This window comes from Eubalaena glacialis, chromosome 4, assembly GCF_028564815.1.
Source record: "Eubalaena glacialis isolate mEubGla1 chromosome 4, mEubGla1.1.hap2.+ XY, whole genome shotgun sequence".
NCBI lineage: Eukaryota > Metazoa > Chordata > Mammalia > Artiodactyla > Balaenidae > Eubalaena > Eubalaena glacialis.
This window is the reverse complement of record NC_083719.1, coordinates 700,593-716,514: the sequence shown is the minus strand read 5'-3', so window position 1 is coordinate 716,514 and position 15,922 is coordinate 700,593. Positions and strand designations below refer to the sequence as shown.

General features: G+C 64.1%; 1 protein-coding gene across 3 annotated transcripts in view; it reads left to right on the top strand.

Moving 5' to 3' along the window:
- The first annotated feature begins 9,797 nt into the window (after nucleotides 1-9,797).
- Nucleotides 9,798-15,922, top strand: part of SLC12A7 (solute carrier family 12 member 7) — a 49,149-nt gene continuing 43,024 nt past the window's right edge. For 2 of the 3 annotated variants that reach the window (XM_061189098.1, XM_061189097.1), the window contains exon 1: nucleotides 9,798-9,990. In XM_061189098.1, the coding sequence (XP_061045081.1) occupies nucleotides 9,867-9,990 (124 nt within the window). In that variant the 5' untranslated portion in view covers nucleotides 9,798-9,866. The remainder of the gene's footprint in view (nucleotides 9,991-15,922) is intronic. The other variant, XM_061189099.1, reaches the window with a different exon arrangement.

Sequence of the window (15,922 nt, the reverse complement as noted above, 5' to 3'; positions counted from 1 at the left end):
TGGTACTGATGAACCTAGTTGCAGGGCAGGAATAAACAGGTAGACATAGACAATGGACTTGAGGACAGCGGGTGGGAGGGGAAGCAGGGGCGAAGTGAGAGTAGCATTGACATATACACACTACCGAATGTAAAACAGATAGCTAGTGGGAAGCAGCCGCATAGCACAGGGAGATCAGCTCTGTGCTTTGTGACCACCTAAAGGGGTGGGATAGGGAGGGTGTGAAGGAGACGCAAAAGGGAGGGGATATGGGGACACGTGTATGCATATGGCTGATTTGCTTTGTTGTGCAACAGAAACTAACACAGTATTGTGAAGCAATTATACTCCAACAAAGATCTATTTAAAAAAAAAAGACACACTTCCCTTCTCTCTCTCTCTTCATGGAGCAGAAGAAAGTCAAGAAAAGGAGGTGGGTTTGGTTCAGTTTGCCAAGCGGATTTGAAGTTTAAAGCCTGGGGTGGCGGCTCAGCCTGCTTGGGAAACGTTTGGCAGAATCGGCTGCAGCCAGGTCTGTGTGTCCGCGGCCCCCAGACACGCACACGTGCGTCCCTCAGAGGCTCGTGTGCGGAGGTCTCAGCCCAGAGCCATGCAGGGCCCCAGCCTGTGGGCGGCAGGTCCTCTCCCTGGGCCCCAGGACTGTTGGTGTGACCTTGGGACAGGTCCCGGTCACTTTATCTGTGCTGTGGGTAATAATAGGATAGAAATCACTGCCCTGGGCGCTGGAGGGTGACCTGCTTATCTCTGGGCTTCAGCAGCTGTTTAATTTAAAAGATTGTAAAGTATTTTTGTCTCAGTGAGTCTGGCACATGCCACCAAATGTAGCAGGTCCAGGGAAGCATCCAGCAGAGGGTCAGCCACTTCCCCTCCAGCCATGGAGATGCCACCTGTCTCCTCCCGGGGCCGGGGTGGCAGGGGTGGTGTGCATGTGTGTGCACCTCTGTGTGATTCCTTACACAAAGGGGAACATAGTTCAGATGCTCGTGTTTCTTACTTAGATACATACCCCGGACAGTGTTCCCCACCACTCTATACAGGGGAAAGCATGCACTAAAGCAGATAGTCAAGAGGTGGAAGCAACCCAGGTGTCCATCGATGGATGATGGACAAACATAATGTGGTCCATTCAGACCATGGACTATGCTTCCGCCTTCAGAGGAAGGACGTTCGGACACAAGCTGCGATGGGAAGAACCTTGAGGGCTCTGCTGAGCTGGCCGGGAAGGGACGGGCACCGCGCCTGTCCCCTGTGTAAGGACCCGGGCGAATCAGGTCCAGAGAGACGGAGACCAGGGTGGCGGGTCCCTGGGGCCGGGGAGGGGGCGGGGAGCTAGGGTTTAATGAGTTTCGGTTTTGCAAGATGATGAAAAAGTCCCAGAGATGGAGGCGGTGATGGCCGCACATCCACGTGGTGAAAGGCGGAACTGAGGCACAGAGCTTATGTGAGTGAGCACGGATCTGAATCTGGCAGAGTGTTTGTGGGGGCCCCACCCGCTAGGAATGGGGGGGGCTTTTGTGGAGACAACGGGTCGACTTGATGGGCCTCAGCCTGGGTGTGGCTCCTTGGGGAGCCCCCTCTCTGGGATGGTGGCTCTGTGTGACGGGGGCTCTCGCGCTTGCTGCTCTGACTCTGGCTGGGCTTCTGTTTGACGTTTGGGCCACCAGGGCACCAGAGTGACCCCACGTAGTGGCCTCCTGGATTAATTATGGTTGCCAGTGTGAGTGTTCCTGATGCCACTGGGCTGCTCACTCAATTACAGTTAAAATGGTTAACTTTATGTTATGGGTATTTTACCGCAATTAAACAAAATTCATTTTTTTGGAAAGGGAAAGAAAAGCTGAAAGGAGTAGATGGTTTGATGCGTTTCTGGGCCTGCTGTTAAAGGCAGGCCTGGCAGCAGCCGTGGCCTGGGCCACAGCCCGAGGTCCCCGCTGACCTAGGGTGACACTTGGCGGGTTCGAGGCTGCGCCCCAAAACCTCAACTGGTCCTTACCAGGCCTGCGAGGGGGTCAGAGGTGGACGCTGTGTCTGCCCGGTGACGGACTCCAGGCTGACCCAGTGACCCAGTGACCCTCCCCCATGGGGGCTCGGGGAGAGGGGAGCCACGTGGCTGCCGATCCTGAGAGACAGAGTAGGGACTCTGGGACCACAGGAGCCAGGACGGCGCAGCCCCACCCCGGCCACAGGGCTGTAGTGCCCGACGCTCAGCCTTCCTGAGACCCCCAGGAGCTTGTAGGAGTGGGGTGCGAGGCGGGGGCCCCGCCCAGGACTGCCGCGGGGACCCAGAGGGTGTCCCCCGCTGAGCACAGTGAGCCCAGAAAGGGTGGGAAATAACGGAGGCTGCGGCTGGGCTGGGGTGGCAGGGGTCTTACCTCTGAGACAGCACCTGGCCTGCTTCCTGGCCCACCAGGCAGGCCAGTCCCCTGAGGAGGCTTAGAGGCCCTACTCAGCTGCCCCGGGGTTGGGAGTCTGGGGCACAGATCCCCCAGGTGACCAGCGACATGCCTCGAGCAGACGCTGGCCAGAGAAAGGCAGACGTCCTCCCAGCCCCGGCGTCTTCCGTTTTCCCCGTCCACACAGCGCTCAGCGCAGCCGGCGGCCTCCTGTGCAGCCCCCATGCCACAGCCCGTCCGGGGAGATGCCTGCAGTCTGCTCCCCTTGGGCCTGGGCCCCAAGCTGGCACCACAGGGCCTCCCCACGCCGCTGCCCCCTCCATCCGCCTGCTGGCCGGGGCCTCCTTCCCCCAGGGCCCACTCGTGCCCTGTGCTTGGTCCACCTCCATCCTCCAGCCTGGGGACTCGCCTCCCAGACCAGATGGACTTGCTGGTCCGCGCTGTGTGTCCAGCCTCAGCTGCAGTGCTGGGGGATGGAGCGTTGAGCTGATGAAGGAACTGGTCAGTGAAGGAGCCCACGCTTCCCCCAGAGCATTGTGACCCCCACCCTCTCACGGCCCCCACCGGGGACACCACTGCCCCGGCCCCTCCCAGGCTGCGTGTGCATGTAGCTGTCCTTCCCTAGGAGAGCTTGCACTGGCTCCCGAGGACACCCGTGGATGTGCGGCAGGGTTCACCCCTCGGGGCCAGGTGAGGTCCCGACGACAGCGGGCTCACGTCCAGGAAAGGCACAGCCCCATCCCAGCCCCCATAGGCTGTGTGACATCTAGCAAGTCACACAGCCTCTCTGGGCCCCACACAACAGGTGTCTTTATTGTGCCCGCAGTTGGTTGTCTTTTTCTTTCTCCGTGATTAGTTGAGGTCATCCGCACGAAGACTCAAGAGCAGCCCCTGACTCAGTGAGTATCAGGGACAAGCCCTGCGGGGGGCTTGTGGGCCCTTGGGGCCTGGACGCCGGCCTCCACCCTCCCCAGGAGGCTGTGAGCTACTTGAGGGGAACAGGCGCCGTGCTCTGTTTTGGTGAACTCGGCGCCCGCCCCCATCAGGGCCTCCTGCCGGCTGGGCTAAGCAGACTGTTGTCTGGGGACCGAGGCATCTCTGATGGGGGTGTGCCAGCCAGATGGGGCTCCGATGCCGGGCAGACGGCTTTGTGATTTAACAGGTGTTTGCTGGCTGCTCTTTCCTTGTTGACAGAAGGTCGGGACAGAAGCTGCCAGGAAGATGAGGGATGCGGACCTGCCGTGATTCAGGGGTGCGGTGACAGCACTCCAGGAGGGTGGCAGCCGCGTTCTTCCCTGCGAGTTGCAGACGGGGCTGGATGCCACGGGTCGGTTTGAGCCTGACTCTGACTCAGAACACCCCTCGGAGCCCTTCTGTCTTTCTCCTGTGAGGGATGCACCCACCATGCCACGCCCTGAGTGTTCTGTGCCCAGGGATGCCCGCGCAGCCCCATCCAGGCCAGAGCGGCGCCCGGTCTGCACTCCAGATGCGCCTGCCTGCCTGGAAGCTGCCATTCTGGCGCCTGGCCACGCGCTGGTCTCCCTGCCCTGGAGCGCCTGGTGGGCAGGACGGTGCGGCCTCCTCTTGTCCCAAGGCCGCGCGCATCCCACCCGATGCACACACGGGTTGCATGGTGCACACACGTTGCTGGGTGGTGACGGAGCCGGTTTTACATGCCCGGCGTGTCAGGAGGTCCCCACGTCCCGCCCTGGCCCGCACCGGGCCTTCCTGCAGTGGTGGGTGGACCGCGTCCCTGGAGGGGCTGCCTCACGTCCACTGTGGAGTCCACGCCCCCCCTTGTCTTCTCAGTGGTCCTTGTACAGTCCGGGCAGGCCTGGGTCGGTAACACGGCTGGCAGCTGCCTTGGGCTCTGGGGCCCACTTTCCTGCCCCTGATGGCGTCCCTCAGGAGCAGTGGCTGATGCTACTGAAGACCACTTCGCTTCCTTTCATGGAGCGTTCCAGGCCACGAAGGAGTCCCCAGCCATCACTTTTGTGTACTTCTGTGTTTTGCAGCCCTGACTTCAGGCTGTGCTCCTGCAGGCCTCGGGCCTCCCCGATGGCCTCACGGGATGGCCAGCCCGGGGGCTGCCCCACAGGGAGCCCTGGGAGCCTGCCAGGTGGCCAGGCTCACTGCAGCCCCAGAGAGACCCACGGCACTCTGAGGGGTGAAAGGGGAGCCTGGCCACCACATCAGCAGAAAGGTCCCAAGTCGACCCCAGTGCCACGTGGTGGAACCTGACGGCTTTTAGTGGGACCGCAAGGCTGGGAACCACCTGCACGTGTGCCAGGCTGGGGTGAACAGGATTTTGGAGGGAAGACAGAGCAGCAAAGGGGAGCCATTGGGCCTGAAGGGAGGTCAGAAGCATTAGAGCTTGAAGCTGGATGCTCCCGTCCCCCCAGCCCCCGCCGCGTCCTGGCACAGGGAGCCGGGGCCGGCCCATCCTGCCCATCCTGGAACTCCCTGGGGAAGTCCAGAGGGGGTGGCTGTGTCCCTGCCCTGCACCCTGAGATGTGGCCTCCTGGGGAAGGGTGGGAGGACCGCTGCCGGCGCCCTGAGCCATCTCGGGCCTGGGGGTGTGTGGCAGGGGAGCCCAGGGGGCTGGGGGCTGGCGCGGAGATGGCAGGGTGGGTGAGATACGCGGCCTGGACCCCTGATGCCCTGAGAGTCCCGGCTGTTCCTGAGGCTGGGACTGGCTGCCGGGGCCCTCGTGCACTTGACCACGGGTGAGACGGGCAGCGTGGTAGCTGTACGTGGGCAGGAGTGGACGGGAGACAGTTTGACACGCGCGCATTGCCAAGCAGAGGCGTGCGCCTGCTCCCAGCGTTTCCATGGAGCTGACGGCCCTCGGGGGTTCTGGGGAGCACCGTGGGTGCTGGCGAGGGCCCTGGGCGTCTGGGCTCCGGCTGTGGCCCCCAGGACTGGGTTGGGGAAGGCAGCGGCGGTGACCGTGGGTCTGGCCTTTGCATCCCCGGATCCCAGTTGCTTGAAAAACGCTGTGCTGTCAGTGGTGCTTCCTTCAGCATCCCTGGTGAGACTTAAAATGTCCTGCGAATCAGAGAACGAATTCTTGAAGCTCGCCTAGAACGCCTTCGCCTCCAGCACGTATGGTCTCAGGTGAGGAGGAGCATTTGTACTTTCCCAGGTTGAATTTTCACATACCAGACTTTGGTTTCACAAAAACGGGTCAGGGCCCTCCTTGCTGGACCAGGTATAAAATGCGGCTGCACCCTCTTCCGGACCGTCCAGCAGGCGGGAAGGTCTGCCGTGCTCTTCTCTGACAACGGGGAGCCACCACTTCCTTTTTTCGAGAATTAAAACAATAGGGGCTCTGATCACCGAGGCTGTGGGGTTCCCGGGAGCTGGGCCTGCCTCTCTCCCTGCCCCTCCCATGACTGATCGGACCCCGACTCTCTTCCCTGTAAACCAGGCCGAGGCTCGCCAGCTGCCCAGCCGCACCGGGAAGAACCCCCAGAAATGGTCGGCGTCTTCGGGGTTTCAGCTCAGTTCATTCTGAGTGCCGTTGTCTGGGGTCAACCTGTAGCCGGCGACTCACCCAAGTCCTCTCCGGCCTGTCCTGGGCCATGTCCCACCTCCTCCCAGACCCGCTCTCTCTTTCCTGGTGGGAAGACCCCAGTCTCCGGCAGGAGACTCCCCAAGACCAGTCATGCCCAGAGCAGCCTTCTTTGGCCCTGGCTGGTGATTGAGTTTGTCCGGTTGTCTGAACATTCCATGGGGTGACTGCCGAGAGTCCTGCTGGGTCTGGCCAGGTCGGCTCGCTGTTTCGCTTAGCTGGCCTGCTTTCCTTCCCTGCGGTTTTTGGAAAGCTCTTTGCAAAATCCTCAGGTTACAGGGAAAGGTTTCTCAGGGTGGGGGCTTCTCTCTTTTGTCAAGGGGCTCTGGGTCCTCCTGGTGGAACTCGGGCAGGAACCGGCTTCCCAGAGCTGTGCCCCCCAACCCCTACCCCCCCACCCCACGCCCATCCCCCATCCCCTACCCCACCCCCATCCCCCATCCCCCACCCCCTACCCCACCCATCCCCCCACCCCATCCCCCATCCCCCTACCCCCATCCCCCATCCCCCTACCCCCTACCCCACCCCATCCCCCACCCCACCCCCTACCCCACCCCATCCCCCACCCCACCCCCTACCCCACCCATCCCCACCCCACCCCCATCCCCATCCATCCCCCACTCCATCCCCCTACCCCACCCATCCCCCCATCCCCCTACCCCACCCCACCCCATCCCCCATCCCCCTACCCCACCCCCATCCCCCATCCCCCTACCCCACCCCATCCCCCATCCCCCTACCCCACCCCATCCCCCATCCCCCTACCTCACCCCTATGAGATGCCCCAGACGGCCCGGTGGGGTCTCCCAGAGGGTGGGCCTTACGACTGGATCCCTGCCCTCTAGTGCTCAGGCCCTGTGCTTTCTGAACTGTGTATTCTTTTAACGTCACTTCCTTCCCTCCGCCCAGCAAGGTCTCTGGGGGGGAGGGGGGTTTGCTGGAGGGGGTCCCACCTGCACGTCTTCAGATGCCACCAGACAGGGACTTTTCGGGGAGGTGCTGCCCGCTCCTGTGTGCGCACCCCGATCCCGGAGGTGGAGGGGCAGGGTGGGCGAGCCTGGGGCATCCCGGCACCAAGAGTGGGCCACCCAGCCACCAGGCACATGACGTCCTGAGCTGGGGACAGGCAGAGCGGGGCCAGCTGGTGGCAGGAGGACATGGAGGGTGTGGAGACCGAGTTTCAAGATAATGGCTGCGTGTCACTTAGAAACAAGGAACTTCTGTTTGTTTGTTTTGTTGTTTTAATTGAAGTCCAGTTGATTTACAAACTTGTGTGAACTTCAGGTGTACAGCAAATTGATTCAGTTACACATATCTATATTCTTTTTCAGATTCTTTTCCATTAAAGTTTATTACAAGATATTGAGTATACTTCCTTGTGCTATATAGTAGGTCCTTGTCATTTATCTATTTTACGTGCAGTGAAACAAGGAACTTTATTTACCTAGAATTATAAAATTATTTTATTTTGAAAAATTCCAAACCTACAGAAAAGCGCAAGAATAGTGCGAGGACCCGCACTTGCCCCAGTGATGTCCTTGACCTCTGCCCTTGCCGTCCCATCCACCCCTTCAGCCCTTTCACCTGCTGAGGGCTGGGTTTTGTTTGCTTCTCAGGTGACAATGACGTGATTCAGGAGCCAGGCCATTGTTATGCACAACCCAGAGCCAGTTAGGTCCTGGGCAGGCGGCCTGGCCGCAGGGCCGCAGGGCTTCTGTGTGGGTGGGCCTTGGGTAAGCACAGCCAGAGCCCGGGGTGGGGGGCCTGGACTGGGGGCCACAGAGGGGGTCACAGTGGGGAGCTGAATGCAGGCTCACCTACAAAGGCTTCTGCAAGCTCAGCACTGACTGCCGCCGCAAGTTACTGCCACCTGTGGGGGGCAGTGGGGGTTGAGGTTTCATCGCCAGAGCCCCGAGGGCAGGGGGGCTGCCAGCCTCCCCACAGACCGGGGGGTCTCAGCTCCGTCCAGCTGTGTTGGTGACCATGGGAGCGCATCAGCAAGTCCAGCCCCTTCGTTTTACAGATGAGGAGACCGAGGCCAGAGGCCAAGGGTCGTCGGCAGGGGCTGGGAGGGCATCTCCTTTCCTGTTCAGAGCCTGTGTTTGGTCCTCCGACTTTGCCGCCCAAGGTTCAGCTGCAGCCTCATCTTTCCGGGCTGGGCCTTGCTGTCCGGAGGGTGTGCGGGGGCCGGGTCGCGTGCGCAGAGGGCCCCACGTCCAGGGAAGAGGCCACAGCCCCTCTCTGAGCCACCACATGGGCGGGAGACATGAGGTCCTTGTGGGTCACGTCAGGTAGAGGGTCTGTGCTCCGCCCACCCCCTTCAGCACCACTTCCGTCGTGTTGCCATGTTGCTGGACGACGCTCCCATCTTCCCCACGGAGCTGGTCCCTCCCCGGAAGGACATCTGGAAACGCTCCTGTCCTTTGGGGGCGGCCCTTTCCCCACCTTCCACGCCGCTGACCTGGAGAGCCGCCGAGGCCACCCAGCACCATCGCAGCCCTGATCCCCGCCGTGTGACACCGCTGCCCCTTCCGCGCGCCTGCAGATCTCCCCTCGGCCCAAGGTGGTCTGTGACTGTGGCCCAGGCCAAGGGCACCCCCACCTCGGGAGGCTGGTGCTGCTGCTGCTGGGCGGGGCTGTGGACAGGGGAGCATCCCCGGGGGCCCAGGCCCTCCTTCTGCCGGGAGCCCGGGACAGAGGTGGGAGCCTGGGCCACCCTGCCTGCTTCTCTTGTCTTCTCTTGGCAGCGGCTTTTCGGATCTTGGCTTTCTGTGCATCGGTTGTTGACGAGAACACAGTGCAGGGGAATGCGGGTCCCCGTGACCCCTGCCCAGAGATGTGCGCGGCCTCCCCTGCCTGCAGGCCCAGAGACACTCACGTGCACTTTCAAACAGGGTCAGAGTGTCTGACTATTCTGCTACAGTGTGCCGTGACCATTTTTGCCCACACCACCTGTATTTCTGCCTTATTTCTGTAAAACTGTTTTGGGGTGATTCACTGCACCTAAATGCTACAACTTTTTGGGCTAATTTCTCATTGATGGACGTTTGGACACAGATTTCCTGTGTCTTTAAGAAACTACCAGGTGATGGCAGGTTACAAGGCAGGTGGCATCCTGGTGAGTGCCTGGCTTGGGTCTGGAGTCCCACCTTGTGCCTTCCCTGATCTGGCCTGCAAGCTTCCCTTCCCGGGGGCCTCCCCAGACAGAACCTAGTGGGGTGGCGGCAGGGGAGGTCTCCCCGAGCCGGCAGGGATGGGCCTGGGGTCCCCGGTGGGCGGGGTCCTGTCGCAGAGCCCTGGTGACTTGTGGCTACACGGTTGTGTCCGTTGTGGACCGGGCACCCTGCTAACCGCGGCTCCCTTCAGCTGGAAGCGCTTCCCTAAACGAAGCGCTCGGTGAGCCTCAGTCAGGCAAGGGGGAGGGGAGGGGAGACCAGACCTCAGGCGGGGTGGACAGTCCCACTCTCGGGGTGAGGGGGACAGTGAGGGCGGAGGGGGGTACAGTTGCGGGCAGGGGGATGGCCATAAGGGCGGGAGCAAGGGGGACAGACCGGCCAGAGGCCTGCTTGGGGCAGTGGGGGAGCGGGCTGTGGAGGAACCTAAAGTCAGCCGCTGTGGGCAGGGCGGCACTGGGGGTCTGGGGGCGCGGGGGCGCGGTTAGCACCCGGGCGCAGGCTGGGGGAGTGTCCTCAGCGGAAGCAGCCCCGCCCCGGCCCATGGAGCGCAAACTTTTCCAGGGCTCGCGGGGAAAGCCAGGTGCGGTCACGTGGGGCGGGGGCGGACCGCGCTGACCCCGCCCCTGCGCCCTAGTCCGGCCTCGTCGGCGGGAGCGGGCGGAGCTGCGCCGGGGCGTTCGGAGTAGCCGGGGCGCGCGGAGTGGCCGGAGCGCCAGGCGAGCCATGCCCACCAACTTCACCGTGGTGCCTGTGGAGGCGCGGGCGGACGGCGGCCAGGATGAGGGTCCCGAACAGACCGAGGCGCCGGGCCCCCCCGAGGGCGGTGAGCCCAACTGCCCGAGCCCGGGTGAGTGCGGCCGCACCTGCCCGCGGGACAAAGGCGGAGGCCGGGCTGCGCGGGGCTGGCGGCCGGGGGGAAGGAGAGGGGAGGGGAGGGAGGGGAGGGAGGGGAGGGAGGATCGGGAGGAGGGGGCGGCCCTGGAGGGAGGGGGTGGGGGTGGGAGGAGGGGGGGAGGGGGAGGGAGGCCGCAGCGGAGGGGGTGGCACGGGTGGCAGGGAGGGAGGGCGACCCGGACCGGGATGTCGCCCGAGGAAGGGGTGTGGGGCTGCTCTCCGCTCCTCCTCCCTCTGATTCCCGGCCCGCGCCTTCCTCTCACTCCTCACTAGTTTCCACCGCTTTGCCTGCTTCTGTGGTTCCCGTCTCACCGCCCCCCACTCCTGCCTGTCGAGCCCCCTCTCCAAGCTTAGTGGTGGAGGCGTTGGGCGAGGGCTTCAGGGGCGGTGGGCCCTCCTCTGCTGCGCCCCCATGGTCCCCCCCCCGGGGCCTAGGAAGCACCTTTCTCCCACTTGGGGTGGGCCCCTGGGGAGGTGTGAGACGCCCTGGGTAGCTATGGAGACCGAGGAGGGGCTCTTCCTCCGAGAGTTCCCAGGCCCGGTGACCCGGTGGGGTCCCCACCCGTGGTAAGGCTCCTGGGGCAGGAGCGCCTGGCTCCTTCCTTCCCAGCCACCTCTGCTTTGCTCGTCTCCGCTCTTGCGCGGTGGGGTAAAGGGCCGCCAGTCAGATAAGCCCGGCTGACCCAGGACAGGCCCACGCTCTGTGGGGTCTTGAGCAGGAAGGAGTGCAGGTCCCTGCCGGGGCAGAGGAGGGGAGCTGTACTCAGGCTGAGGGTCCTCCTTGCCCACTTCGCTTCTGGAATCAGGTCTCTGGCACTTTCACTTTCTCTTGGTGCGGGGGCATCCCCAGGCCTGTTCCTCCATCATCTGGGCTCTAGGCCCGGGCTTCTCTGCAGCTGATAGTCGGTCACCCTGAGTCCGCTGCTTCATCTGGGGCTCAGTGCCCCTCTAGAAATGGAGGGTCACTCTGCAGCGTTGGGGAAGAGGTGTCCTGCTCCAGGCAGGAAAGAGGGCGAGGTCAGTGGAGGCCACAGGTCCTGGGGCCTGGAGGCCGGGCACCCCCTGGGGGCAGCACGCTGTCCTAGTGGGCAGGGGCGGGTCGGCAGGGTCCCGCCCCGTCCCTCGGGTGCCCGCCAGCTTTCCCCTGCACGTAGGTGTGGGTGTGGGACTGGGCACGGCTGCCGACGGCTTGGAGGCTGAAACCAGGCCGGACTTGAAGGCAGAGTCCGTAAGCCCAGCCTTTCTCTCACTGCGGCTCCGACTAGCGCATCCCGGTGTGGCCTTTCTGGGTGAACGGCGTTTCACCGGCCACCAGGAGCCATCGTGTCCTCGGGGACCCTTGGCCTTCCCGGGTGTGCGGCCCCCTGCCTGCTGGCTCCTTCTCGGACGGGCCTCGGTGGCTCTCTGTAAGCTAGATGCCCCTGGGCCTGCGCTCAGGGCTGCCAGGAGGGCCGTGGTGTCGCCTGCCCGGCTGACCTCGAGCCCCCAGCCCGCCCTCAGTCCAAGGCTCTTGCTTTCTCAGCCCTAATCCCACTTCATTCCCTCTCCCGGCTCGTCTAGAACCCCCTTTGCCTGTGTGCTCTCAGAGGCAGGAGCATCGGCAAGTGCTAAGTGTGGGCGTCATGCACGCTTTTCAACAAACCCTTTAGGGTCTGAGCTGCACCTGTGACGCTTAGATGAGTTGGCGCAGAACTTCACCCTGGGAACCCTGTGTTCTTCACTCGTCCTCATGTTCCCTTAGAGGGACAGCTGCAGAAGGCCTTGGGGAACTGGGCGGAGCCCCCTATAGGGTCACAGGCAGGCGTGCTGTTGCCTTTCGGGGTCTGCTCGGCTGGGTTCTGAGCTTTAACGCAAGCCGTCAGACCAGTCGGTGCCCAGAGAGGCCCCGTGATGGACACCGCGTCGCCAGCGTGACGGGGGGCCTGGGAAGCAGCTTCACGCTCTGCTCATTGGTGAGACGGTCCTGCGGGAGCCGGAACTGCTGGATGGAGCCCCTTTGAAGACCCGTGTGCGGGGCCTTTGCCCTGTGGTCCAGCTTGTGGCCACACCTGCTCGTCGCAGAGTCACTGAAGTTCCTTCCTGACTCTGTGGCTGGCCTTTGAACCTCCAGGGGGGCACCTGGCTTTCTGGGTGGGCCTCCCGGTGGTGCTGGTGAAGCAGGTTTGGGGATACCCTCCCAAGGTGTACCTGGGGCTGTCGTGGAAATAGGGAGCGTGGGACGCCAGGGCGAGGGTGGGAGGGAGGTGAGGAGGGGCCAGCGCTCACGTCTGCAGGCCCACCTGGCTGACCCAGAGCTTGGTGGGACCAGCCTTGGTTGTGCCCGGCCTGAGGCTGAGGGCCTAGTCGGTGAGCCTGTGACACGGGGCGGCCGCCTGGGCTGCCTCTGGTCCCTGCGTCCAGGCTGGGCCTGCCGGGGATCCCTGTTGTCAGCCTGTGAAGCCGGGGCCCGTTTCCTGGCTGTCGGAGGCTCTGGGCCTTCATCAGGGTGCGGTGGCCGATACCAAGTGTTGACCTTGAACTGCCCCTGCTGTTTTGACCTTGGCTGTGTACGGTCGGCAGGCCCACAGTTGGTGCTTTAGAGCCGGGAAGGTGGCCTGCGGGCAGTGAGGTGGGGGGGGTCCACGTGCACCCCCAGAGGGGTGGCCCCGACCCCACTGCCCCCCACCGCAGGGCCCGTGGGCTGGGCCCTGGAGGTCCACTGTCCCTGCCGGTCTCCTGCCCGTTCCTCCCCGGGAGCTGCCCACAGCTCCACTGGGTCTTCCTCTTCCTTTCTTGTTGTTCCTCTTTTAGGATTCCTTTCCCATGATTTCATGCTCTGCCGCTCAGGTCCTGTGGGTCACCCGGGGGTCTTCTCTTGCCCCCTGTGAAGGGGACCCGTGCCCCCAGCCACTGACCCAGGCAGCTCTGGGAGCATCACCTTTGTCCTGCGGGGCTCAGGGGTCACAGGGAGCAGGCTGTGTGCCGATGCGTGTGCCCGCTGCCCTCGAGGGTCTGCTGCCGCTGGGGTGGCCAGAGCACAAGGCTGGGGCCCTGGGCGTTGGGACGTGAGCACGGCCGGAGAGTGGGCCCAAGACAAAGCCTTGAGGTTCTGTCCTGCTGGGCCGAGGCCGCGGAGCATTGCTCTGTCACTGGGTCCAGGAAGGAAGGGATGTGTCATGCTGGCGCGGGGGACGTCTGAGCAGGAAGGGCAGGCGGTGCAGGCTGTCCGAAGGGCTGACCCCTGAAAATCGGTTGAACCTCATCCACCGAGGGAAGAGTGGACGGTGCCGTGTGTCTCCCGGTCCCCCGGGGCCCCAGGGGGAGAAGGGGTCCTCCGTTCTCCAGCAGCGCACGGGGCATCACCAACCAGCGGGCCCCGCCAAGTGCTGGAGCAGCAGGGAATTCCACTGCTCCCCAGCCCCCAAGAGGCGCCGGGCAGAGAGGCAGTTAACACGCCCCAGGACGCTCGGCGCGGTGGCGCCTCCACACGCAAGCCCTGCTGGCCTCTGGGGCCCTCTCCTTGCCTAGCAGAGAGCCCAGCCAAGCCCACGGCTCCCCTCTGCCAGGGGCCGCCCAGGACACACACACCGGGCAGTCCTCCCGCCACCCCCAGACACACGCGCGCGCACGCGCGCGCACACACACACACACACACACACAACAGGACAGCCCCACCCCAGCCGGCTCCGTGCCGCCCTTCTGTGGAATCCCCCTGGGCCAGCTCAGCACCCCATGGCGTCAGACCCTGACTCATTGCCCCGAGGCGCCTGTCTCAGGCCGGGCTCACCCCATCCCATCCTGGGGGCTGCATCTGAGGGAGCTGAATTTCTGGGGACAGGCTGCTGCTGGTCCTTGTTACCATCGGACAGGCTGCATCCCCCCGGTCCCCTCGTGCGGCCAGGCCCAACACAACCCAGGGACAGCCTCGGGCCCGAGTGCCCACGTCACTGGAGGTGGCGACACAAGCAGAGGGTCTGTCTGCAGGGCCTGCCACTCCGCGCTTGAGGCCACAGCCACCTTATGAACGGAGGCAGGTGGGTTCACCTGGGCAGAGCAGCTCCCCGTGACGGGGCCCCCACTGCACAGAGAGCCTGCAGCTCAGAGGCCCCCGTGGCTGGGCGGTCACACGGCCAGGGCATCAGAACCAGAATGGCCCCGCAGCCCATGGTCTCCACGTGGACCCCGTTATTTTCAAATAATTGCTCCCACGTGTCCCCTGCTTGGAGGTGGGCAGTGGGCTTACTCTCCGCTTGGTGGGGGGGGGGAATTCTCACGGGGCCGTTGGAGGGGGGTGTGCCTAGAGAGGGTGAGGGGCCTTGTGTGGGCCCAGAGCCAGTCAGGGCCAAGGTCACCCAGGGTCTTGATTTATTGCAGCTCAGGGCATCACGGACCGAGCAGGGGGCAGCCGGGATGGCCAGAGGTGTCTGCTAGGTCGGAGCCAGTAGGCGAGGGGGCTGCCCTCACTTGCCTGCCCCCGGGGAACCGGGCCGTGGAGGGAGGCTCTGCCCAGCAGGCCTGCGGCCACGGCCCTGAGCAGACCTGAGCAGGTCCTGGCACCTGACTGGGTGGCTGCTGGGTTGGCCCGGGCTCCTGCCCTGGGCGATGGGTGGCCTTGGGCCAGGGGTTCCTTCCCAGGGCCAGTGTCCTCCGGGCACAGCAGCGGGACTGTGGTTGGGCTTGGGGCGGAAATTGTAGGCACAGGCGGGTGGGAAGACGGTGCCGCTGGCTGGTCTCTGGGGGTCTCCTGTTCCCCCCTGAAGGGCTGCGCGTTGCTGGGCACGTGAGGCTGGAGGGCAGAGGCTGCTGTTTGGCCTAAGTGTTAACTGCCGTGCGCGCAGCCAGGTGCTTTTTGGGGGCGTCCCTCTCGTAGTCACTTTGCAGCAGCGCTGCTTGCGGAGAGCAGGCGTCTGCAAGCAGCTCTGGGAGTGTGAGGCCGGCCAGCGTGACGGTCTGGGGCCGTCCGGGCTCCCGCGGGTGGCTGCCGTGGGCTCCTTTCTGGGGGACCCTGGGGCAGTGCCGCCCAGCACAGAGAGCAGAGCACAAAGGGTTACACCTTTCCTTTATGAGAAAGAGGGAACTCCCTCTTCAGAGCAGAGGTCTGGTCTGTGCAGATAAGCCTGCAGCTTCAGCAGGGCCAGCCGAAGAATGAGGCGCCCTGGCCCCCCGATCCATGGCCGCTCCTCCATCTGTGGCCCCTGGCGCCGTGTCGGCCCTGGAGCCCCGTGCCGGGAGTGCTGGTGAGGGGCCCCGTCCAGGTGCCCCTGTGGCTGGGGGGTGGGGGTTTGCGGGGCCGTGCTCCTGGCCGGGAAGGGGGTGAACTGTCGGTGCCAGGTCTTGCCTGGGGCCTTGTGCGTCTGCGTGGCCTCGCTGCCCGCGCCTCTGGCAAGGCCCTGGGGCCCTGGCCTGGGTTTGTTTCCTCCTTCTTTCCTCGGGCGGTTTCTCCTTGAGAACACAATCGGGGAGGAGGTGGAAATTCTGTTTCCGAGCTTCGCGAGGCTTGGGTGGGCCCTGTGACCCGCTGCGCGTTCCCGTGCCCGGGGTTGCTCTCGGGCAGAATCCCTGGCTCCATGTGCCCGTGGCGCTGGGGTCTCTGCTGGGAGTTGGGCTCCTGGGCCTGCGTTGACTGCTCGCAGCGAGAACTGCTTCCCGTCTGCCCAGCCTGCAGCCGCCCTGCAGCTGAGCCTGTCTGGGCGTCCGCGTGGTCAGCATGTGCCTGTGGCCTGGCGCCGTCTGCGAGGCGGGGGCACCCCACGAGTCCACGTGAGCGGGACGTCCCCCCAGGGAGATGGGGAGGCCTCGTGCGGGCCCCGCGCCGTCCTGGGGGTTCTCCTTGTGCCCGTCTCCCTCTCCTGGAGCCGGCCTGTCCCAGAGGCGGCCGTGTCCTGGGCCCCGTCTGGTCACAGTGC